The sequence below is a fragment of the Larus michahellis genome, chromosome 2, assembly GCF_964199755.1.
Source record: "Larus michahellis chromosome 2, bLarMic1.1, whole genome shotgun sequence".
Taxonomy (NCBI): Eukaryota; Metazoa; Chordata; class Aves; order Charadriiformes; family Laridae; genus Larus; species Larus michahellis.
In genome coordinates, this window is record NC_133897.1 from 148,545,833 (window position 1) to 148,570,724 (window position 24,892).

At 39.7% G+C, this 24,892-nt stretch overlaps 1 protein-coding gene across 2 annotated transcripts in view; it reads left to right on the forward strand.

The window, feature by feature from the left end:
- ZFPM2 (zinc finger protein, FOG family member 2) overlaps positions 1-24,892 on the forward strand; it is a 316,036-nt gene that overhangs the window by 153,387 nt on the left and 137,757 nt on the right. For both annotated transcript variants that reach the window (XM_074577643.1, XM_074577645.1), the window contains one exon: positions 5,187-5,305. In XM_074577643.1, coding sequence (XP_074433744.1) covers positions 5,187-5,305 — 119 coding nt within the window. The remainder of the gene's footprint in view (positions 1-5,186; positions 5,306-24,892) is intronic.

A 24,892-nucleotide genomic window follows, 5' to 3' on the forward strand; every position in this document is an offset into this window, starting at 1 on the left:
TATAGCAGAGGAAGAGCTTACTCATTCTTTTTAACTGACTCCACTTAGAATGCTGTTCCTGATAGAAAAAACCCTACTGCCAAAGCTATCAGTGACTTGCTTAGAAATGTCAAACATTTATGAATCTGGATACACTCATTTCTGAATGAAGTAGTTCACTTTTTCTTCCCCAAAACGCAGTTCATCATTCACCTTCAGCTGTACTCTCCTCTAATTCTTATTCCAGAATGTGGGTAGGTGGATGAAAGCCAATATTATTTTGTTCAGAAATACTATGTATAGTTGAATTCTTCTGGTATTCAAACTGTGGTCAAATCCTGTTAAGGGCCAAAAGCTGTTCTTGGGTTCCTGTGTACACTGCATGTTTTGGGGAGTTTTTTTAAGTGATGCTGATTTTGTTATAAAAGAAGACAAAGCTAAACTGACCTCTCTGCCTTCTGTTTTATGCAAGCCCTATGTGGCATTCTTGAAACAATACGTATATGTAAGAAAAGAATCCTAAATTGAGTCCTTTCATTCTGGTTTTGTATCCACCAAGGTGGCCTAATATCTTAAAAGCCATGGGATGTTTTGTAGCTGTACTAGTGAGTCATGACTTGGGGCTTCTTTTACAGTGCAGCTATCATAAGTCTTTGAGTAATCACAGACTTTAAAAGTATGCTACATCTCCAAGATAAGAGAAACAGCCCACAGCACTAACAGCATTATCTTTTACCAAAATTGATTAGCCCATACTATGTGTCTCAAATATTTTGTATAAACTTACTCAGCAAGCTGGAAATAAGTGTGTTCCTGAAGAACCAGCTGAAAAAAAAAAATACTTGCTCGGCAGCAAGGAAAAGGGAAGTAAATGTCAGTAAATTAAATGTCTCATAAATAATTTTCTTTTTACCTAACTCGAAAAACTAAAAGCGTCACTTCCTCTTTACGTATATTTTTTAGTGCTGCTTCTGTTATGCTTCTTGCTGTCCTTTTCAGTCGGACGGTTGACAGGTCTAGGATGGAAACAGCACAATACAACTGCGTCTCAACTTTGCCATAGGAATGACGAATCCCAGGCGTATGTATGGATCCTGTATATTATAATTTGCTGTTATGTAAAGGAACATTTTGTTCAGTGTTCAGTACTGAGGTGGTCTGTTGCAATTGCTGATCACTGGAAACTCCTGTCAGTGTTTGGCATGAAATTTGCTGCTTCCTTTGGGCTGGAGTGTGGATTAAAGGAAGCTGCAGCAGTTTTTCATCCTTTCTTTCCATTTCTTGCTGCTCGTTGGGATCTCTGTGGACAGGCACCTGTGAAGAGTCAGTACCTGCTGAGTCTTTACACTTCGTACTGCAAGTGGTGATACGGCAATAAAATCTCCACTCCTCTCCCTTTTCCTGATGTAATCTGTGAAGATGCTGAGCAGTTGTGCAGGGGATGGGAGCTGCAGAGAGCACTTCTGACTTGCATCTCAACTTCTTCTGAGGCTGAAGGGGAAAACCATGTCTTGCTGACAAAATTAAGAGGCACAGGGTGACGTTCTTTTTTTTCCAGCAAACTTCCTTGAGGTCACAAGTTGCTTGGCGCCACAGGTATGGCACCACTCAAACCAGCCTCCTCGTGGGAAGCCGGCAGTGAGCAGGGGACAGCCCTGTTCTCGTCCGTGGGCGACCAGGCCCATCTGTTGCCACGGTTTCAATACCATTCACCAAATAGGAAATTTCAGAGGAGCAAAATGTAAATGAATGCAGGAAAGTTGATCTGAAGTTGCAGCAGGGGAGGTTTAGATTGGATATTAGGAAGAATTACTTCACTGAAAGAGCGGTCAGGCACTGGAACAGCCTGCCCAGGGAGGTGGTTGAGTCACCATCCCTAGAATGGGGCAGAGATTGTAGGTTGTTGGCTTTTTTGGTGGGTTGTTTTTGTTTTTTTTTTTTTGTGTGTATGGTTGGACTCGATGATCTCAAAGGTCCTTTCCAACCATGAAGATTCTATGATTCTATGATTCTAAGTTGCAGGCTCCTTACTGCGGGGTCAGGGGAATTCAGGAGAGGATTTTTAATAGTGACATTTGTAATCTTTCTTCTACAAACCCCGGTACCAGCCCCTGGCCTTCCTGCTCAGGGCAGACAAAGGGCAGACACAGGGATTTTACGAAAGATGCAGGCTCTGGTAGGAAAAGAAAAAAAAATCTTAGCAGATGCTTGTGGACCCTGATGTGCAGTGTTTTTTTAACTTACGGCTCTCTTAGTGTTAATTTTTTCCCCTAAACAAACAAAGATTTTCAGAGAAAAAAGAAATCTTTGTCAAGGATCGAATTGTGACGTGCGGCACCTTGTACAAGTGTAGCCAAAATGTCTGCGTTTGCCAAAACATACGAGCAGATTATCCTTCCCAACTCTAACATTCACCCATCGAGTTAAAATGGCTGCTGGTCATGGTGACCAGAGAGGAATGTGTGTTTTTTGGAGAACTATGATTCAGGGAAACAGGAAGGTTATGCAGCAAAATGTTTTGTAGCCCTGTTTGCAGCCTCCTGCTCTGGGATGGTGTTCTGAGTGGAGGGGAAAATACAGCAGCTGCAGTACAATTCAGCGTGATGTTACCCCATCTGTAGCACGTTTCGAAGCGTTCGCACGTATTGAAATGTAGTGCCCAAACTACAACTTGGGACTGTAACAAAAGAGAATAAAAGAGAGAAAGAATCCATGTTAACTTCTTTAAATATCAACTGGAGGGGCAAAAAACACAGATTTGGAAAATAATTGCTTGGTTATATGTTTGCCTTAAACTGGAACAACTTACCAGGTATAAGATTCATGTCATCAATTTTATTTAAAATATAAAGTGTAATGATGTGTACCTTAAAAGTTAGGTAGGTTTGCAGATATCACTGGATGATCTGCCCTAAGTTTGTCGTTCTTAATCCATTAAAAGACAGGCCTGCTTGTAAATCCACAGGTACAGATAAGGAGTCACTGTTTGACTGTGTCTGAACCCTTTTCAAATGAAAAATGTCAGTGGCAGAAAGGGAGGCTGAATTATTTTTTAAAAGGGTTTTCAAAGATTCTCATGATTCCTCTGGTATCAGTTAAATGTGACATGTCCATAGACATGGCTGTTCTTTAGTGTGTAAAAGCAAGCAAATGCCACAGTTTTCATCTCTATGTAAAGACAAAATGCTGCAGTGTGCCTAAGTGATCAACATGTTACCTTGCAATACTGGAAAGATTTCTCTCTTCCATAATTAACATATAAAGAGATTTTTAAAGTTAATACAATTTGTAACAATGTGACTGTGAGAGGGGAAAAAATGCTTTTTTTTTTTTCTGTTTGGATGCTTATATATCACATGTGTAAATTAGATGTAATTAATCCATAAGCTTTCCTGCTCACATACTGCTTTTTAAAATGTCACGGCGCTGTCACGATGAGGACTCACCCGCATACATAGGAGCTTTTGTAAACCGATACAGCTCTATTTCCTAGATTTGTTCCAGTTTGCAGGAAGGATCTGATGCACAATTTTACGTTGAGTAGTTTTGTAATCTGCAACACTCAGAGGTGAAATTCAGATTTCTGTGCTTGAAAATGGAAGCCGGAGCCAAGTCTTCTTTTTGGAAAACGGTCGAGATTAACCCCTGCGGACAAGGAAGAACTTTGCAGCCTGGCTGTTAACGTAAATCCAGGCATCCATGGGAATGGTTAGCTCGGGGAAGTCTGTGGAGACTGCCTGTATGCCAGGAGGAGTTACTCACTTCCTCCGGCCCAAGGTTCATTTCACAACAACTGCCAGCTCTAAATCTGGGACGAGGTGACTTCTTGCACGGTTGGACGTTCCCCTGTTTGTGGGAAAGCACCATCCTGATTTGGGGTAGAAGGGACGTGCTGATGCAAAAGGCAGGAATTACTGTTGCATCTGGTTGGTATGGAAAGGGAGGAGGGGGCTTTAGCAGGCAGGGAAAACAGGGCGGGAGAAGTCACGGCTGCAGCGGAGTCGAGGTGAGCTCTGGTGCTCGTGAGAACAACAACAGATTTTCTGCCCGCCTTCAGGAAGGCCAAAGCTTGGAAGTGCAATAACATATAAAGATTCACTTAAACGTCTAACAAGAAAAGCACAGAGCAGCCCCTCCTCCTTGTTCCATTTTATCCCTCTTAAAGTTTGAACCCCAAATTTATTAGGACTGTTTTAGAAAAGAATGAATGAAATTATGTATATAAACATAACGGTTGGTACATTTTTTACTGAAACATTCATTCATAGAAAAATAGGCTTAATGAAGAGACTACTTTCAAAGAAGGATGGTCCAGACTATTTTTTTAATCCTGAAATGAAGCGAAAAAATGTTGGGAACAAAGGTGGTGACTGGATTTTATTTTTCCTTCCACATTAATGATCAGTTGTGTATTATTCTTTCTCTTTTCACTGGAAAAAACCCACAAAAGTTAAAGTGAGCTAAAGGAATAATTTCACTTTTAAGTGTTAATTTTGAAGTACTTCAAAAAAAAATTTGCTTTTTAAAAAAATGACAAAGTAGTACACACTAAAAAAACACCCACTAAACTGCCTGCCCATTGCTTTTACATATTTTTGTGTTAAAACCTTAAGCTAACAATTTAAATTATTTTGGGTCTAATTCTGAAATGTTACTGGCTGTAAAACCTCACTCAATTCAAAATCGTTTTTTAAATTGTAGTACATGTTTTTAGTAGTTTCTCCAAAATTAGTGGAGTTGTTGTGGATTTATATCGCTATATAGTGTGTCTGTCAAATTTTTAGTAGCTGAATACTTTAGAATGTGGACTTGTGCAAAATGCTGTCAAGGAGGTTAATGCACCAGGTGTGGATGCGGTTGCACTCTCTCCTTTGAGCTGTCATCTCCCCCCCCCTCAGCATTTCTTAAGAATTTTTATGAAATGCTATTCTGACTAAAAATGCCTTCAAACTCGAATGCATGTGAAAAGATGCAAGAAAGGAATGGGACTTTCTAAACCGAAATTGAATATAATTATAAGGGAAAAAGCTTTGTTTTTCTTTTGCAGGATGACAAGATCAGTTGTTTTTTTCAGACAAGCATAATTAATTCTCATTATATGGGTCCTCAGAACATCGTGCGTATAAAGCCGGCACAAAGGCGGAGGTGGTTGTTGTCAAGGCACAAGTGAAAGTCCTCTCAACACTGCTTGTTTCCTTTGTTTGCAGGAGAGTTGGAGGTGGTCCAGAAAGACGGGGAGCGCAAGATTCAGAGCCGGCAGCAGCTTCCGGTTGGAACAACATGGGGGCCTTTCGCTGGGAAGATGGATCTGAATAATAACACCTTGGTATGTAGATGCTCCGAGACGCTTCGCTTCGTTATATTGTGTGTCGTTCTTTGGGGAATTGCCTGAATTACTACTCAGCCGGAGCATTTGAAAACAGGCATTGTTAGCTTTCGCGGACAGTGGTGTTTGGCTCTTTTCCAATTAGTTCATCTATGGCAACCATCCACGTAAAGTTATTTGGAGCACAGGTTAATAGTATTAAACTTGTTATTTTACAGAAGAAGGAAAATGTCACTTCCTTGTTTGCTGAACCAAGCTGTTGTGTTTCAGTAGTAATAGCTTGTTTTTTTAGTGGCTCTTTAAATTTTGTATAGCATTAATTGCTGAACACTTAATTTATATTAATGGCCGGTATAGAAAATAAATAGCTACGTAATGATAAAATTCATTAAATTTGCCTTAATGTTACTGAACATAGCAAGATCTTCCATCAGATTAAAATTATTTTGAAAGATAGCAAAAGGCACCTGCCATAATATATTCTCAATTAGCCTTGTTTTTTATTCTGATTGCAGAAAGTATATGGACCTTATTACTTGAGAGTAATGCTTTGCTGGCCTCAATTCAGTGCACTGAAAATCATGTCATTCATAGGTCTTCATTTAATTTTTGTTTGTATTGGTTGTTAAGTCTGAGCTTCAGTATTATTTCATAGAATCATTAAGCTTGTAAAACATCTTTAAGATCATCAAGCCCAACCATCAACCTAACACTGCCAAGCCAACCACTAAGCCGTGTCCCTAAGTGCCACTTCTACACATCTTTTAAATACCTCCAGGGATGGTGACTCAGCTGCTTCCCTGGGCAGCCAAAGCTTGTTCCAATGTTTGACAACCCTTTTGGTGAAGAAATTTTTCCCGATATCCATCCTAAACCTCGCCTGGTACAACTTGAGGGTGTTCCTCTCATCCTACTGAATCACCCTCTGAAGGAACCCAGGTCTCCCTGCAGAGTGGAGGGAGGATGAGGGACTGAAATATTTAACACAGGTACTCAGAGTAACCTGCTAAGGCACGTACCTATGTTTTTAAAACTCTGACACCTGTACTTGGCCTCTACAGTACTTCAGTCCTTGAAAGGAACCATCTACTGATAATGCTTGAACCACACTGTAAATGCTGAAATGCATTTTCCAAGATGCATATTCCAAGATCGTCTGAAACCTTGTTCTAGAGATACTTGTTGCTTTTTTTCAATACAGTGTCACCTTCCCAGATATTCTCAGAAAATTAATCTGAATATTGCCCTGTCCACTTGTATCAATTCCTCAGGGATATAAGACTTGAAGATAACGTTTGAGTATGGGAGATGATGTTGATTGACCCTTCACTACAAATGTTATCGTTACCAGATATTCTTAGGATGAATTTGCAACATGTCAGCAGTTTCACATTGTTTCATTTTTGTTTTCTGAAGAACATGTAGAGCAGGAGCTTGCTTCTCCTTTGGTAGCACAGGCACATATTAAGGTCTGTTACTACTTTGCAAATTTGGGCAAATACCACTTTTGCTGTAACAAGAACATTAAGCTAAATTATTTTATTTTTAATGAACTTGTAATTAAGCAGTGAGTAGAGTTTGGTGATTATAATGGGATGGAACAACTTTCTCAACCCAGTTCAGGGAGACGTGGGATGAAAATCTTCAGGACTTTTTTCTCACTAAACTGGAAAGATACTACTCATTTGTTTCTTGTCAAATTAAAAAAAAAACATAAAGTCTATTTTTGCTAACACTTGAAAGATTGTACTTTTGTTTTGCCTACTAATATAAATACATTTGGAAATCTGAAAAAGGTCCTGTAAACAGAACTGTCGTCCTCAGCATTGTTTTGTCCCTTGAGCAGCTCCATCCTTTGAGATAGTCAAAACTGAACTGGGTATGATCTTGAGCAATTTGGGTTAACTTCGAAGTTGGATCTGACTTTGAAGTTTGCCCTGCTTTCAGCAGGAGTTTGGACTGGATGACCTCCAGAGGTCCCTTCCAACCTGAATTATTCTGTGTTTCTAAGTATTCTTTCTTTTTCCTGAACATCAGATATTTCCTGTAATCTTGCATTTGATACATTAAAATGCTGTGTGAAGAAATGTAAACCTTTTGATAGAACTTTAATTTACTGTTTAAGTAACACAAACCCAGTGCCAGCTTCTACATATTTTTCTTTTATCTTTTTTTTTTTCGCTTTAACGATTCTGGTATATTTATGATTTTTCTGTTTGCTTGACACATTTTATTACTTTTCTCACTGTACATGCTCTCTGTTGTTCATAAGGGAAGTTGTGTTTGTTTACTTAAGGTATTTATATCTGGTTTGGAAAGCTCATTTGGGTAAAGCCTCACCTCCTTAGAATTCAATCAGACTTTCACGTCAGCAGCTGACAGCAGGTTTAGTTCATTTCTGAATGAGAACTTCAAACATTGCGCTGTTATAAACATCAAATGGTTTTTGGAAGAGAGCTTTAACGTGAATTTTAGGTACAGAGAGGAAAGGAAAGAAAAATTCAGGGAACCGCAGGTGAGTAAAAAATCCCGGTTTTTGCAGCTGGTCTCTATTGGAAAATATGTTTGCGGCTGACAACAATTATCTTACCTGACTTTAATGTTTAGTCTCAGCAATGTGACACTGCCTCACAGGATTCATTACCTAGCTATAACAGTTACAGCTTACGTACTAACCTTGTACTCTGCACTGTATACAGCCTGTACATATAATATCCTGTTGAAGTGCTGCTTATTTCAAGCAGTGCTGTGTTGCTGAATACAGTCTCACCGCTGTTGGCTCAGGAGACGGAGCAAGCTAATTAATTCAGCACGATAATTAATTGAGTCACCGTGCCAGATGTCAAATACTTTTTAGATCTTTCAAGTTTCTGTCTTGAAGTATGTTAAGAATATACATCTCAGAGTAGGGGGAGGTTGGGTACCTTGAACAAAAATGATGTAAGTGCAGTTTGCAATCACAATAGGAATAGCAGCTGTTGCCTTCATCAGCAGTGCCGTGGCACTGTGGGGAGATGTGGTTGGAGCAAGGTCCGTATCAGGACTGCAGAATACTCAAGCTCAAATGGTGGACTTGAAATAGCTCAGTGACTCATAAAGTTCTTAATTTTTCTCATCTACGAGTTAGTCAATACTCATGAATTACGGAGTGATCAAAACCCCTTATGAAATAATGCACCCCATTGCATTGCTGTTACTGTTGACGAAACAATGCGCATGCAGCCACCAGAATTGTTAAGAAAGTTGGTTTTAACAACAAAGAGTGAGTGACTCTCGGATCTTAAAACCTGTCTAGGCATTTAATTCCCATTTTAATCTGAACTTAAAACTCCTTATATCATTATTAAATATTTATAGATATCTCTTTAGATACTTTTATTATATTTAGAGTGATAGATCTCCTATTTAGATACTTTTAATGATCTGTTCCTGTAATTTTGCCAGACTCTCAAAATTGTCCTGCTCTCGGCTGCATGCATAGTTTGTATCATCTGCACAGCTGGGCATAGAGGTTGTTGCTTTCCGTTGCCTTCCACTTCTCCCACTTCCCATCAGCTCTTCCATAGTAGTTGATAGGCCCAAGAAACTGAAACGCACAGGAGTACCTTTTCACGCCTAGAAAGGGTACTTCTAAAATAAGAGCTTGTTCTCTTATTTTACAGTAAAAAGAGATCACTTTCATGTTTCCAGATTCGGTTTAAGATTTAATATAATCTTGCTGTTTTGACAAACAGACACAGGAAGAGTTTTGTACAATACTGCTTTCTGTGTCCAGTTGGTGAGAACTCGACTCTACAAGGAAGGCAACACAATATAATCAGTAGTTCTACCAGGAAGGCTCCAACTTTGTGCCTTGATGCATCAGAGAAAACACAGGAGTTCGCGAGTACCTACAAGTAGACAGGAATATATTTCTAAGCGGGAAACTCCTACTTTGTGATTCCTGTCTTTAACAGGAAAATGGGTTTACACAAACGGCCATTCTGATGTGAACAGGCAGGTGAGAAGAGCAGAAGCCCCCTCTAGACTGGCTATACAAACCACTGAAGGAGGAGCTGCTGTGCCTAAGCGGCTCCACCTTCAAGTCACTAGCAGCCTATTTAAGAAAAAGCCGTTTGCATGCTTTTTCCCAGCCGTAAACATTTTCCCTGTTCGAGGGGACAACTTGGTGGGAATGAGGCCCCTGGAAACAAAAGCAGCGCAGAACCGCGTAGCCATCGCGGCCATCGCTCCGGTAGTCGTGTGGAGGCATTCTGAAAGGCCTTTTCCCTTGGCTGCCACAGTTGAGTTTTTGGTGTTAATCTGTGCCCATGGCAGGGTTTTGCAAAGCAAAACAAAGAGCAGCTGGATCCTGCCCCCCGTTCTCGTCGCCTTGTCGCAGGGAGGAGTGCGCCGGGCAGGCCTGTATCAGTCTGATAAGGAAAAGAGGATTCAACATGGCTGTGAAGGGAATCCGCGGGAGGAGAGTGTGCAGGGCTGGGCCAGGCGGGCAGTGGGATACAGCAGGGACCCGTTAATGGGATCTGAGAGGTTCAGCGCCAAAGCGACACTTCTTCTGGAAGACATCCTCATGAAACCGTTTGACTGGGTAGCGTGTGAGGGGCTGAGGAGCCAAGGTTCAGAATGCAGTTAAGTTACTCACTCTCTAATCTGTGGCTGGTCACTTCGGGTCAAAACCATCATATCTGTAGTAGCCAGCGACTTCTAATCTTCAGAGTTGCAGCACGAGGCTTTGCTGGGCACTTTGGTTGGAGGTGCATATGGCCACCGAGACAGCCGGTAGCCTGGCTGTAGTCAGGCTGTAGTCAGGCTGTAGTCTCTGGTTCTCTTGTTCAAATGCGAAAAGGGATAAGGCTGGTTTTATCTTTAGATATTGCCATGGTTTGGGGATTTTGGTTCTCATTAGCACTGAGACATTTTTATGTATATATTTAATTATCAAAAATAGTGTATTGGGCAATGAACCTTGATTCTAATCTTTGTTACACTGGATTTATTCAAAAGTACCTCAAGGGACCACAGAAGCATTTCTTTCTCATTTTTACTGCTGTTACTGTCAGGCTCTTCATGTTTAGAACTGAGTTAAAACCACTTCCTCCAGTCCCAAGCATGAGCAGGCGTTAACGTAACAGCGCTTCTGGACAGCACGTTGTGTCACCCCTACAGCGCTGTGCTGATGCCCTCTGCAAGCGTCGGGGTTGGCCACTTCGTACAAACTGAAACATGAAAAACAATGAAGATTCGCTAGATGATGTGGACATCCACGTGGCCACCCACAGTGGTCTTTGAGAACACATCACCTCACATTACCTCACCTTTTGTAAAGTGCTCTCCCATTTGCGTAGACATGGAGTTGAGGGGAATGCAATGACAGAAGAACTTTTTTGGAAACTTTGGTGCATAATTTTTGGTGCTTCTTTTCTTCCAAAAAAAATCAATTATTTCTGCTCCCTTTTCTACATTTACACAACAGAGTTAATTTAAAACAGGTTACTGATATGATAGCAAGATGTGGTAACGATCTGAATAAACACCCTGTTTTGAAAAAAGCCAAAAGTGTTTTTTTGCAGCTTATGAAAGTAGTTTCCAGAATGCCAATAGGTGACGAAGCAACATGGTCCATGAAAAGAAAGGGCACACTGATGGTGCACCTCTGTCTAAATGCTGTTAGTGTATTGGTATTAGTACTGCATGCTGTTACCATAGCTTTAATTTTAAGATATTAAATGTTCAAGGTACATGCAAATATGGCTTGTTTTGAAATAAAAACCGAAACAAAACACAAATGTTCACAGGAAGACGGGACTGAGATTACATTGTTCCTTTTTATTTCTGCATCGATGATTTCCAGAATGTAGTATTATGTCAATAGTGGCTTTTTCACATAAAGTCGCTCTTGTTTTTAACCTCTTCTCCTTGGCTACAGCCTTTTTTTAAGACTACACGTACCTATGGTTCATTTTGACACCTGTTTATCAAAGCAGCAGAACTTTAACCTTTGTTTAAAACTTCTACAAAATGTTTTTTAAAATAATTTAGTTACTTGGTGCTTGCTATAAGCATCTCTATTAAGCAGACTTTATCCTAATAGTGTTGTAATTAAATAGTAGACATTACCAATCATTCTCATTAAACTAACTCAGTTCCCTGGGAGAAAACTCAATAAAGTATCTGTCCTATTTCAGCAAGCTTCATTTCGGTAGAGGGGTCCTTCTCAAAGTGGGAATATATCCTGGGGCACATTGCCAGGGAGCTGCAGAGCAAGGGGGTGGCCCAGGGGAAGGGATGAGGCAAGGTCAGGAGCCTGGGACAGAAAAAGGGCAAGAAAATTTCATTCAGGGACTCCCAGGCAGCAGAAACAGAGGAAGACACCATCTGCAAGTGCCAGGCTCTTCCATTTTAGGATGTGGGGAAAAGCAGACAGAAGAGAATGTGTACTGGAGCACATATTGCATGTTAAGCTGTTTAGAGAGAACCATTGCAATAAACTGTGCAGTAGCAATGTATTCTTGTGCAGCTAGACTATGGTCACCTAGTCTAATCTTCTCAGGCTTTAAGACTGAAACGGTTATTTTGCTGTTGTAGATTTTGCTAAATTTATAACACAACTCTTAGAATGGGATGTAGTCTTATTTAAAGACTCTGAGTAAGAGAAATAATTGATTTAGCTCCATTTAAGGTAATTCATGTAGCTCAGTACACTGAAATACCTAACAGGCACGAGTTCAACACCCACGTTTAAGACAAGGAATTTAACATTAATGTAGTCACGTGAGGAAATTTTTAAAATTCATGCTTTTTGTAATGATATTTCTTCTTATTTATGAAACATATGTATTATTATAGACTAACCAGATATAAAATGTCAGATTTAAATATTCAGCAGTTTTTGAAATAACTTTCTTCTCACTAAATGTTAAAGAACACAATTTTTTTTTACTCTGAAATAAAATTCAGTTTCTAAAACATTGACACGTTTTTTTCAGTCGTTTCACATCCATAGACCAAGCATAGGCAATTCTAGCTCCATCACTGTAGCGGAACACAAAGCTATGAAGTGTCTTGTGTCTACGAAGACGTTGGCATTGTTAAGCCAAGAACTACGGTGGGCACTGGTGGGAAAAGAAAAGTCACGTTTTGGTGGTGTCAAAATTTGTTTGTGCTGATAAAAGTGCAGACCAAGGTACCATATCATGGTAACAATAGCAAGGTTTGAAATTATTGTCCATCTTAATTTAAATAAAAAAATTACGTCAAGTAAGGGAATGGACCTGTAGTTTCAGTGAAGATGGCAGCTGCTTGCTGCTCACTTCTGTACAGCGTGATGGAATGATGGAAATTCCAAACATCAGCTCCCTTTCTGTCTGAATAGGCTTGAGAGAAGTAGCCTGTACATTTTGAAGAATGATGGAAATAAAAGGTATTTCTGGTTTCATTACCAGCCAAATTAACTGCATTCTCTGAATGTGTGTTTTGTAATATTTCAAATAGAAAAAAACCCCTCAATATTTATAGTAAGTATAGTTAGTGCAGTATGTGTGAATACATAAAAATATATATGTATACATAAATATATTAAAAATTGCAAGTACAGTAAGTATATATATTTATACATGTATATATACACAATGTAAGTGTTTGTGAGCATATAGAAATAGCATTTTCTAGTCTGAAGAAAGTACTGACTGTTATTAGGTCCTTAAAATCAGAGTTTTATTAGAAATACTAACATTTTGCTGAACTTTCTTCTTCATACAGCAGTAGATCCTTTTCTAATGAAGCTGTAGTGTCACATAGCCAGTAGCAAAATTTGTCCTTTTCCAGATGCAGCAGATTTACTTTGCACTACTAAAATACGGGCCTGAGATTGCAGCTGCTGAGAGGGGTTTGTAAATGTCCTGGGCCTCAGTTATCAGGCCCGGAGAACAAGTTCATCAGTCTATTCCCGTGGTGGCTCCTCAGGCTCCAGGGGAGCTGAAAAGATGATCAGCTCCAGCCGTTAGGGCTCTGCTGCGAAGAGCGCAGGAGGCACCATCGCTTGCCATCCTTGCCCTCCCTGCCAGCCCCAGACCACCCGCGGGAGGGGAGAGGCCGCGGCAGGGGGTGCGCAACTAGTGCTCAGTCTGATGCTGTGCCTTACCTACAGGGTTTTCTGCGTGTTCTGACATTGCATACGTGATGAATTATATGCATGGCCTCATCAGCTTTGGTATGGTTTCGTATTCATGTCCCCTCTTAAATAACTTAGTATTAATCAGTCAACTTTTGCCCCCTTTCTTTTCACTAATGCCTTTTATCATTTATTTGGCAGACTAGAGAGGAAGGGAAAATATTTCAATGCATTTACAAAATGTTTCACAAATTGTGAAACATTAAATATAGTTACATTAATATATTTTTTTTTTTTATTTGAGCTCTTTTAACATATTTAGGGAATAATTGACTTTTACGTAGACAAAAAGCTGTCCTGTCTGTACTCTAAGGGAAGGGTTGCAGTCTGAATGCTACTGATGCATTTGGAATAAACTACATAGCATTTGAGATATCATCATCGTTTATGCAGATTATTCTCACTCTGAGAAAACGTCTTATAATTTTAAATTCTCCCTGTCACAGATTAGTATTTTATACCTTGGTTTTGACATTTGATTTGATACCTGAAAAGTATAGATTTTTTAAAATAAAAATGGTCACATATATTAGTAATTATTATTATCATTTACGTATTTATAAACATCTCACATTTCCCAAAATGCCTTTTTTTTTTTCCTTTGAAGCCTTCTTTTCCACATGACAGTCTCTAATCTGGGGGATGAGTGACCATGTTTTTTTAAAAGATGAAACTGGAACTCCTGCCATGTGTGAGGACGCTAAAGACAAGTTTAGGGGAGCTGAGGGAGGTGTGCCTCGCTGCTGGGGAGGTGAGGAAGGATTCTTCTCTCTCTCCCCCTCCTGCAAGCTGTTGTACTCACTTTTGGAAGAAAACTGGGACAAATTAGCATAAAGGGAAGAGAGCAATAAAGCAAAAAACAATAATAAGTCCAAAATACCTTTATTTCTTCTTTTCTGCTTGTGTTGAAGCAGGCCTGCTTCTGCTATTGCTGATCTTTAGTTCCACTGTCGACCTCATAATATGTCTTAGTCTTACCTCTCTCTGCTTTTCTGGATTCTTCCTCTTGGCTGTGATTGCATTTACTACATTAAATACTGGATCTTGCTATTTGTATCTGTTAAATTTCAGATCATTTTCTTCTCTTTCGGGATACACTTGGTTTTACCTTACTTCTGTTTCTCTTGTCACTCCAGCCAAACCACCTCCCCTCCTCCAAGCCAAAATACCATCCTAATCCTGCACACTTCTGTGTTGGAGAGTTTCCCTCCTGGATCGTGGTCCATGGGAGGATATGATGGGTTGCATTAGGTGAACCTGCCAGACTCGTAGGTGTAGGTACCAGCAAGGGAGATTTAGGTTAGATATGAGAAAGAGTTTCCTAATGGTAATGAGAGTGAAAGGCTGGAAGAGATTCGGGAGGCTGTCATAAATCTGTGGCTCATGTGTTTAAGAACGGGCTGGACCAACACGAGAGGAGTGGTGTAGGCGCAGTGGAGCCGTGGCACGGGGGAAGGAAACGGAGCAGATGACCCTGTGCCTTTTGGCACCCTGATGCTGAGAAATGTCTGCAGCCAACTTCACTTGTTCGGCTGCCCAGAGATGCCTGCAGGTAGCTAAAATCTTTCAAGATTGGCTTTAAAAGGCCAGAATGAGGCACTGGTTTTTGTAGAAAATGGCAGATGGGACGTTACAGCAAGCTAGACAGTTGGTCACACCAGTATAGGATACCGTTTTCAAAATCTAATTGAAATACAACAAGGGCTTGCTGGGAGATAAGGAAGTAAGCAGCTATATTTCTTTGGCATGTCCCTTCCCAATTGCCTGCAGTTTTGGTTTTTTTCCTTCTGAATATTCTCTCTTCCCACTCCAGTTTCTTGCTAATTAAAGTTAGGATTAACACTCTGTCTGTAATCAAATATTAAACCAGTGAAGCTTTTTCAATGCATTTTTTTCAGCTGTACATAGGACTTTATTTCTAGAGTATTCTGTACCTCTTTTTTAAGAAATGCTGTGTGATTTATAAAGATCATTGTCCCAGGTTTCTGTGTCACAGATTTGCAAAGTGAGAGCGATGTATTGCATTTTCAGGATGCCAAATGTGCGCACTTTGATCTGGCGGTACAGCATGCCTCAGGGAGTAAGCTGAATCTTGATTTCTTTAGTCAGTCATCCACTATCAGGTACCAGAGCCCCGATTAGGCAGGCTGAAAAACAGAGAACGCACCATGGGTTAGATGTGGAAGTATTTGCGAGGAGGCTCTTGGCATCTCACTGGTATCCTCGGTGCTCATTTTGTGGTAGCGTTTCTGTGCTAGTAAATCTCTTTAACGCATACAGTAACAATAACAGGAACCTGCGTGTCGTAGATGACTGCACGTGCACTGATTACTTCTGAAAGCGCTTCCCCCTCCACCACCACCTTCAGCAGTGGAAAATGAGAAGAATGTCCATGTTTTGAAACTTGACCTCTCACAAATGCGAGACCACTTGGTGTGGTTGTGCCTCCTTAACATTCCTCACATTCCCTCTTCCAAGCCAATTGTTAGCACTTGTTGCAGCTTGAAGTGGCTTTGTAGTAGCACCTACTACGCTTGCTCTGGCTGGTGGCATATGTGGGACTAAATGGCCTTTCTGACCTTTAATAAGCATTTCCTTGTCAGTCATACCAAAGACACTTGAGAACCTAATTCTTTTTTCACTGTAACTGCCGTAACCGTGGGGTCTCCTGAACTCTTCAGAAATACGATCATGACGTTCTCATCGTTTCCCGTGTTTCTCTGGCTGTGGTGTTGGACAGGAGGACTTCCAAGTTCTGCTTTGGGATAGTTGCAAGGTGTGGGGAAGTAAAGAGGTTCAGGGGTGGCATTCACTGCCGTGGCCCACTGCAGCGTGGTATTCACCCTCACAAGAGCTGCGGCAGTACGCTGCATTATCACTTCAAAAATTTATTTGGATAATTAAGAATTGTTGAAGTTATTTTTTCAAGGCAACACAATAACATACACAAATCTCTTCCAAATTAAGTAAGCTGTTAGAGATCATGGTTTATATGCCTGCATTTTTCACTCTTAAGTAGGTGCTTTTTCTGTTTCCATGTCTTTGAAAAAATGTAAAGCGAGGAAAGGGAATGCACTACAATCACAAATTTTAAAAGGTGATTAATATGCACTTAGGGCTTGGTTTGGCCTAGTGCTGAGCGCCAGCGGGAGGTGCTGAGCACCCCAAGCTTTCACTCAAAGCAGTAGGGCTGAAGTATGCTTAGCATTTCGTGACACTGAACACTGCATGTACGGCCTATAAAGCTCTCCACAGAAGATAAATATTTGTTATTTTATTTGACCTTGAAGATGGGACTGGTTTGATAGGGTTAAGGTCAATGAGTATATTATTTTTAGACAAGATACGGAGTACATGGATGGTTCTGCTTTATTTTAGTGTGTTAACATCTGGCAGCACTCTGTGTTCCATATGCTGCTGATTGTCCTGATACATTCATCTTCAGCGATTATCAAAAAGATTTCAGTGCTCTGGAGTTAATCACACATTTGAGAAGACAAATACATGAAGATAAGTAGAAAAGCTGCCTGTGGGTTTTTGTGTGTAAGACCAATATTTGGGTAATCTTGGCAAGTACCCTATTAATTTAGAAATATTTTTTAAATTGACTTAATTAGCTAATGTCTGTAAGTGCTGTAGAACGAAAAATAGCATATTGGAGTTCAATATTGTTATCATGATAGATGTAGAGAATATTGCTCATTGGAAATGCGATTGTGTCCTTTTAATTCTATGTATTGCACACTTGCTTATTTCTACTAATGATGAATAGTTAGAGGTTTTAGATTTGCACCCTTTTCTCATGTATTTTTTTATGTATGGCTTCGGTATATGAAAGTTTAGCTATGCTTGTGCTATTTCATTACAAAAAGAGCACACATAACTATCAACTGACTTTTTTTTCTTTTTTTTTTTTTTTTATACCAGTGTTTTCAGTTTTCCTAGGTTGATAACATTTTTTCCAGGGCTATAAATTATTATTTTCATTCTGTGCTGTTTTGGCCTTACATGCTAACAGCTTCAGGGGAGAAAGACTTAAGAGTTTCACAGAGAATTTGCCACATCAAAGCAGGTGTTTCCTTTTACAGTACCTTCTTCTTTCTGAAAATGCAGAAAGTCTACCACAATCAGAATGAAATGGTGAGGCAAAATTCAAAGCCACATGTCTGTCTGCCTTGTATCTCTCTCGTGGCTTTTGTCCCAGCCCACACTCACCTTCGAGATGAGCTCCTGTAGGCGAGCCCACCGTGGGGCTATCCCGTGCCCCATATTCCTGCGAAGAGTAATTCAAAGAAGAAAACAGCCACAGGGCTCAAAGTCTACAAAGATGACCATTTGCTTCCGACACCTCGTGCAAGACAGCCCCTTGCTATTCCACTGTCTGCTAACAAGGAAGGGCACCGTGAAATCAGCGGTGGCCATGGCTCTTCAGGCAAACGCTGGGACCAGGTTCTGTCCACGCAACACGGCATGGGATGTCTGGTCAGGACAGACATCAGGAAAGCAGCAGGAAGGCTAAAGTGGCAGTTTGCCACAAACCGGAAGGTGCAGCACAAACTAAAGTAGCAATGCTGCTACTCAATATTTCTCTCTTAATTGAATATCCATCATTTCAAAGAAAAAATTAAAGGCAAAGTCTCTTAGGGCACATAACATATCCATATCCACCATTCAGATAAAACTTGTTTTATTTTAGCATGCACAGATTTGTTTAGATCTTAGCAGTGACCACTCTTCCTGTTGCCAATATCTATTAATGATAATTACTTCAAATACTATACTCACTCAGTGATAGCATCACATCGTGATGAGGAAGACTGTGATCTTATCTAAACTATTCTGTTTAACTCTGACACTCCTTCTATTATAGTGGGGCCCCGATAAGATCGTGCCTGTTAGGATCAGACATTAGTTGGAATCAATATTTGAAAATGTGCCTGTTTTTGCTTAATAGCAAAGTTAGTGCGAGGGTCAGAGTGAGATCATTTGTTGGATGAGATTGCACAGCTTCATCTTGTAATGGAAATGTGTTCTGTGCTTCAGCCGCTGGTGAAAAGTAAAAACAAGGGCTCTTTGAAAGCTGTACAGCTTTGCTAATAATCACTGTGTAAGGAAGATACAATCGTTATTATGATATTTAACATCTGTAGCGCTGCAGCACGTTGAGGTTCTAGTTGGGAACTGGTGCTCCTTTGTGCTAGACTCTGTCTGAACCTGATATTAAAGAGGCAGCTGCTGGCCTCAGCTAGCTCAGGTCCTGGGTTTAGACCAGACGCGAATACAACGGCAATAAGCAAGTGTGGGAGGCAAAAGCTAAGATGGAGATAATTAAGATTAGTATAATAAACAACAGTTACATCACACTAAAGCAGCAGACGTGAGTTTTGTAGAGGTAGTGAATGAAAAATGCAGCGAGTTTGCAGATAATTTCAGGGAATACTTCCTATATGCATTAATCTACTGGAAGAAAATGCAAATACATTTGGAATATTTATTTAGATTGGGATTTTGAAACTCATCTTCTGATAAAGAAGAATGCAATCTAGATCAGTGATCGTGAACCTTTTTAGTCCCTGGTGCCAAATTTATTTTAAAAAGCTCAGAAGCTCATATGCTGCCAAGATAAATCTCTCTGTACCAAACTTGGCACCGGTGCCAGCAGTTTACGGTTACTGGTGGAGATGAACAGTTAGAAAACACAAAGCGCCGTAATGCTGTTTTGCTGAAAAATATGGTTACTCTTATTCGAAGACTTTTCAGGATTTGGTCGAAGAAACCAAAGCAAAGCCCTGAGGGTATTCTGCAGGATGCATGAGAGCTCCAATGCCCCTTTCTCCTCAGGAGCATTAATTTTTACTCTCTCATAAATGAACAAGTCCAACAGAATAAATTAAAAAGAAAAAGTGAATAGTGAATGACCCCTTGTTTTGATCACGGGACTGCAAATTGGGTGTGACCCTATTTCTGTGCCTGAAGTTGGCATCAAAGGGCCTCGTACACAGCTTCCAGTGCAAGGCGAGTGCCGTGACCGCTGACCTGCTCTACAGGAGATGGCTCCAAGTGGTATTTTAATAGATCTGTTAAATCGTTTCAGCGTAGGATAAAAACAAATTTGGAAATTTCCGTATTTTTTTCATGAAATGGGGTTCTGTTTGAATGCCCAGCTCCTTATTTAGATGAGCTGCTAATATTAGTGATGTCCTAAGAGCAGGGCTGTGTTTACCAATCATTTCCATTTCAGTAATGGCCCTAATCGCTGAGTGTGTCTGAATTTAACCTCCAACTTCTTGTGGTTTGACTTAGATTTCCTTTACAGTTCTCAACTCGATTACAGTTCCTCACACTTGACACACCAGCCACTAAATTTATGACACTGTTTTCTGAAGGAGGTGAACATACACATGACAGGAGTGATAGTTTTCACTAGAAAAAGTCAGAAAGTTTCTGTTTCGAAGTAAAACATATATATTGTCATGAGCTCTTCTAACTGTATATGTCTGTGTCATTACCAGTATCACATATGTGCCAACTGGTAGTTATGAGGAGGTGTGACTGTAATTTATATTTGTTCAAATACGAAAGTAAGTGGAATGACAAATAAATAAATCATTGCACCACTGTTAACAGTAAAAGCATGACTGGATTCACTATCATCGTATTGCCTTTCAATTCGATTAAATGCCATTGCTTACTCTTTTAATATCATATGCGAAAGCATTGTAAATGGAAATAAAATAAAAAACTCATCAACGTGAATTTATATAGATGGAATTCTTCCCCCCAGAAGATGTGCATCAGGATATTTGAGCCGTATTTTGTTGATAAACAGTGAGGCATTTTTGTGTTTGCATTGAACAATGCATACTTTTGGATATAATATGAATAATGAAGATGTAGATTTCATTTTACTTTTTATTTTAGTTGTAAGAAATAGAGGGAGGGGCATAGCCATTTCTAAATCATCCCTGAAAAAATAGGAAGAATTTATCTTTGAATGAAATATGAAATATGTCAAGATTTGAGACATCTGTGTCACAGTGCTGGACAGAATTTTTTTAAGACTGATTTTTCTGTTTCCCCAACTCTTATTTTAATCGGGGTGCATCCCAAAAGTGTTTCTTGAGTATTCTGATACTTCATTACAGTGTTTGTACACAAAAATAGGTGTTTTCCCATTTCCACAACATGGCCTTCAGTAGATTAGTGACACTATTTGTCATGAATGTCACTGAAGAACAATGTACTGGTGGAATTTTGAAGTCTTAATATTTAAACATTGATTTCTTTAAAATGTTGACTTCTTGAACAACTCTAATTCTCCTCATAATGTCTTTTTTGTTGTCTTAATTCTGAAATATAGTTTCAAATTCATGGAATATCAACAATTTTCACTTGTCCTTTTTTATTTCATAAGTCTTTGTGCCATATTTTTGGCCATGGTGTGCTAGGTGTAGAATCCCAAATGCTTCAGTGGGGCAAGAGAGGAGGCTTTTTCTTTCCTGATCTAAAACCACAATGAGTCTAATTTTAGACACAATGCAAAACAGAGCACTACAGTTTTCTGCCTTACTCCAGATATGTATAAAAAAAGATTAAGACAACTGGATATATCTGAAGAAGTAAGTTGGTTTTTTTTTCCATGGATAAATAAATAGGAGAATGATGAAGAGGCATAATTTTACCTTTATAATAATAAAATGTTCCACTTGCTTCATTCCCTAGTGCCCAGCATTGACTACATACAGCATGTTTAAGACCTTCTATTAAAATTTGTGTGCCAGGGCAGTCAGAGCTTCACTTGAAACCCAATGCTGAATAATGAAATTGAGAAGCGATAAGAGAATATTAAAGACAATTATACCTGGATAAATAATGCAGAACAGTGTTTGTGACTATTCATTTGAATGCTAGGAGTTTATATGATGTAACTATTTTTTGACTTGGGCTTTCTGCCCCAAGAAGTTCTTGATATCCAGACTGGCCTATTAAATGTCAGAAAACAGATAAACATGCTGTTGTTGTTATGCCTGAATCAAGATGGCAAAAAGAGGAAGTCTCTTCCTGAAAGAATTTACAGACAAAGAACAGGAGAAGAGTATAATTTGATCACCATTTTTAAAATGGGAGATCAAGGTACAAAGACATTAATGGACCTGCCTGACAGCACTCTAGAGGTCTCAAGTTTCCTACACGTTAAATAAACGCCTGTGTTACAGGATTATTTCTTGGAATAATGAGCAGACACCCAAAGAGTTGTACATTAGCAGCCTGCGAATTGAACTAGTTTTTATAAACTCTTCATGTAAAAATTGTGAATAAAAAATAGGCATGTAAGAATCTGTCTGTTCGCAGACAATTCATGATAGATAAGAAGACCAAACTTTTTATGAGTATTATATGCAGATACTAACGGTAAAGAAAATGCAAATGCAAAGCAATGCTCCTTTGAATGCATTCTCAAATGTACCACCTATGAAAAACAGAAGAAAATATGTAGACTCCTACTGTAGAAGTCCAGGAAACAACTACTCTGCAACAAACTCCCATCATTTCGTAACTGATGGGTCAAAATTGGAATATGAAGGTATTTAACAAAAATCCAGATTTGCAAAGAGGGGGATCCCTTATCATGGAAAAGAATGATTAAACCAGTTGATAGCGCACTGGTGTGCATAGTCTGGATTATGTCTTTGAAAAAGAGAAAATGCCTGATGATGGCCTAGCAGCACTATGTTTCCAATAGGCCAGTCAGTCAAATGCAAATACAGTCTATAATAAAAAGAGCTGGTTGGCATAGTAATTGGGAAATGAATGTTATTTGTAGCTCCATATTTCTGTCTTTAGGAGTCTAAGAACTAGGAGGTTGGTATTGATAAGAGGGTTTGTGTATAAATCCTTTGTAATGAGGCTGTGCCTCTTCAGTCATTTGTATTAATTTTAACTTTAGATATGAACATCATTCTCTGAAAGGGGTGACAACTAAAATAACTAATTTCACAAACGTCTGGGGGAAAAAAATTACTCATTTTAGAAAAAAAATCCCTTGGTTCTTTTTTGGTTGATTGGTTGGTTTTAGGTGGGTTTTTTTGCGGCAGGGGGAGTTTGAAGCTACGTGCGGGATCACCTTACGTGTCATGGCATGTCCTATAGATTATAGCTGCATTTGTGCAGATGCTGGCAAAGATGAGTTCTGGTCTGGATGAAGGAAACTATTATGTGGGAGAACTATCAACTATAACATGTAGTTCAAGAGATTTAAATGTCCTTGCTATCCTCAGCTCAGGTCAAAAACTCTCTCCAAATGCCTTGAGATCTGCATCAGTCCCAGCCATTGACATTACCCCCTTGTGATATTTTTTTCCTTTATTGGCATGTTTGGCTGATTATTTAGTAACGTATTTGACAGTTTCTGCTGTTCCGTGTCTTCATGGAGACACCCGTATTGGACATGTTGTTCATATTCTGAACTTGTGAATATTTCTGTGAGTTCACCCGGTAATGCAGGACTGAAGGGTCTTAAACAGGAAAGAGCCTGGAGCATTGCGAAAAGGTGAAGTTCTGTCTGTGGCTTTGATTGCCTCCCTTCTGCTACTCTGTCCACACCCAACTGCTCTCTCCATGCAGTTTCATTTCCATCTAAATGGATTCCCTTAACTCTTCGCTTTCCCTTCCCCCATTTCCTGGTATTTGTCTCTCGTTTCTGTTTCTGGCACTTACCCCTTAGCCTTTCTCCTCATCTTTGCAGTCTGTCCTTGTTCACTCTTCTCTTCCAGCTGTGCTTCCTTCTCCTTTCTCTAATTTCTCTGTCCTTTTTATTGGTGTCCTTCAAGACATCTTCTTCAGTGCTCAAGGACTGAAATTCAAGTTTACTTTCAAGCTCCACCCTGTACAAGTAATTTAGAGTACACTGGCAGGAAGTAGCCTTTGGAGCTGATTTTAAACAAAAAAGACTGAACGGTAATTTTGTGTAAAGTAGAAATGTGTGATTGGTTTCCCTCTTCAAGGTCGTATACCCATTGCTGTGGCTAGTCGTAGGGCTGACTTGAAAAGGATCTATATACTTTTGTCGACATCTGTTGCTTTGCTAGTTCTAGGGACGTAATCAGCTCATGTCTCTGGGCATTAGGCGCACACTGCAGAGAGCAAGAAGGAATCTCTTGCCTCTGCCCCTGCCCAAGTTTAACATGACACACAATTAGCCAGCTGTATTAAGGGCTTACTGTGCCATCTTCTACTTAAGCATCAGACATGGGCACTACCAGAGGCAAGCTAGCAGGCTGGATGGGCCAGTGGACTGATCTTACACAGTAAATCCCATGCTTTTGTGATATGTTGACAGACCCTTACCTTAAACGGTGCTGGCAGGCACTGCTGTAATAAAACCAAACTGGCTCATGCACTACTTCTGAGGTTTTCCATAAAAGCAGCATAAATGTTAATGAATAATAAATAATCTTCTCCTAAATTTCATACAATAACTGAGCTTACCCCAGGCAGGATGTGCCGCTGTAGATCAGGGTTTGAAATATGTGAGAATTCCTTATTCCTAGTAGTGCAGTGGGAGGAAAAGTTTGTCACTCCCCATGCCTTTTCTTTCTCTGTAAGGTGTTGAGGGCTTAGGTCTCTTGTCTTTACACATCCTTGCTCATACTAAGTCGCTCACACTAGGAGCTAGCAAAATTTTTTGGAGGAAAGAAAGATAACAGGGAAAACATGCAAAATATTAGTTAAATTAATAAAATAATCCCACTTCCCTGATCTTGTGTGCAGAAAGAAAAGAAGAAATTGAATTGAAAATGCATTAGGTAATGCCTGATCTCGGAATTAATCTGCTTACTTACACACAGCAGAGATACAAATTCTCTTGAGATAGCTAACTTGGTTTCTGATGTGGTATAATCCATGTTTACACAAGCATACTTAAATTGCACTGAATTGTAAAGAGAAAAGATTCTTGTGTAAAATGAAGCAGAGATGGAAAGCAGAATGAGGAAAAAAAATCTTTTTTATCATACAGTAGTCTTCCCTTGCTCCCCATTCAAAAGAGCACATTAAAAGAAATACATTACCTCTGATCTGAACTGGAAGAAAGGTGCTTGTTTTAACTGAATCCCCTTACTACAGGATTTTAGCTGCATTTTTGGCTGAGTGAATGAAGCTGCAGGAAGACATAAGTCATTGTTGTGCAGCCTCAATGGAAATGAAGATGCTGGAATCATACATTCAGCCTTACAGATGTATATTTAATACATTTACTTTCGGTAGTGCACTTTTCTCTTTTGCATTTGGATCACCCATTAGGCATTTGTCTTTATTGACAAGCGAATGTCCTGTTGTCACAGCCGAACCTAGCTGTGTGCTGGGGAACAAGGTGTTGTTCAGGATAGTTTTTGAGGAAGCACTTCAGGTACAGATGG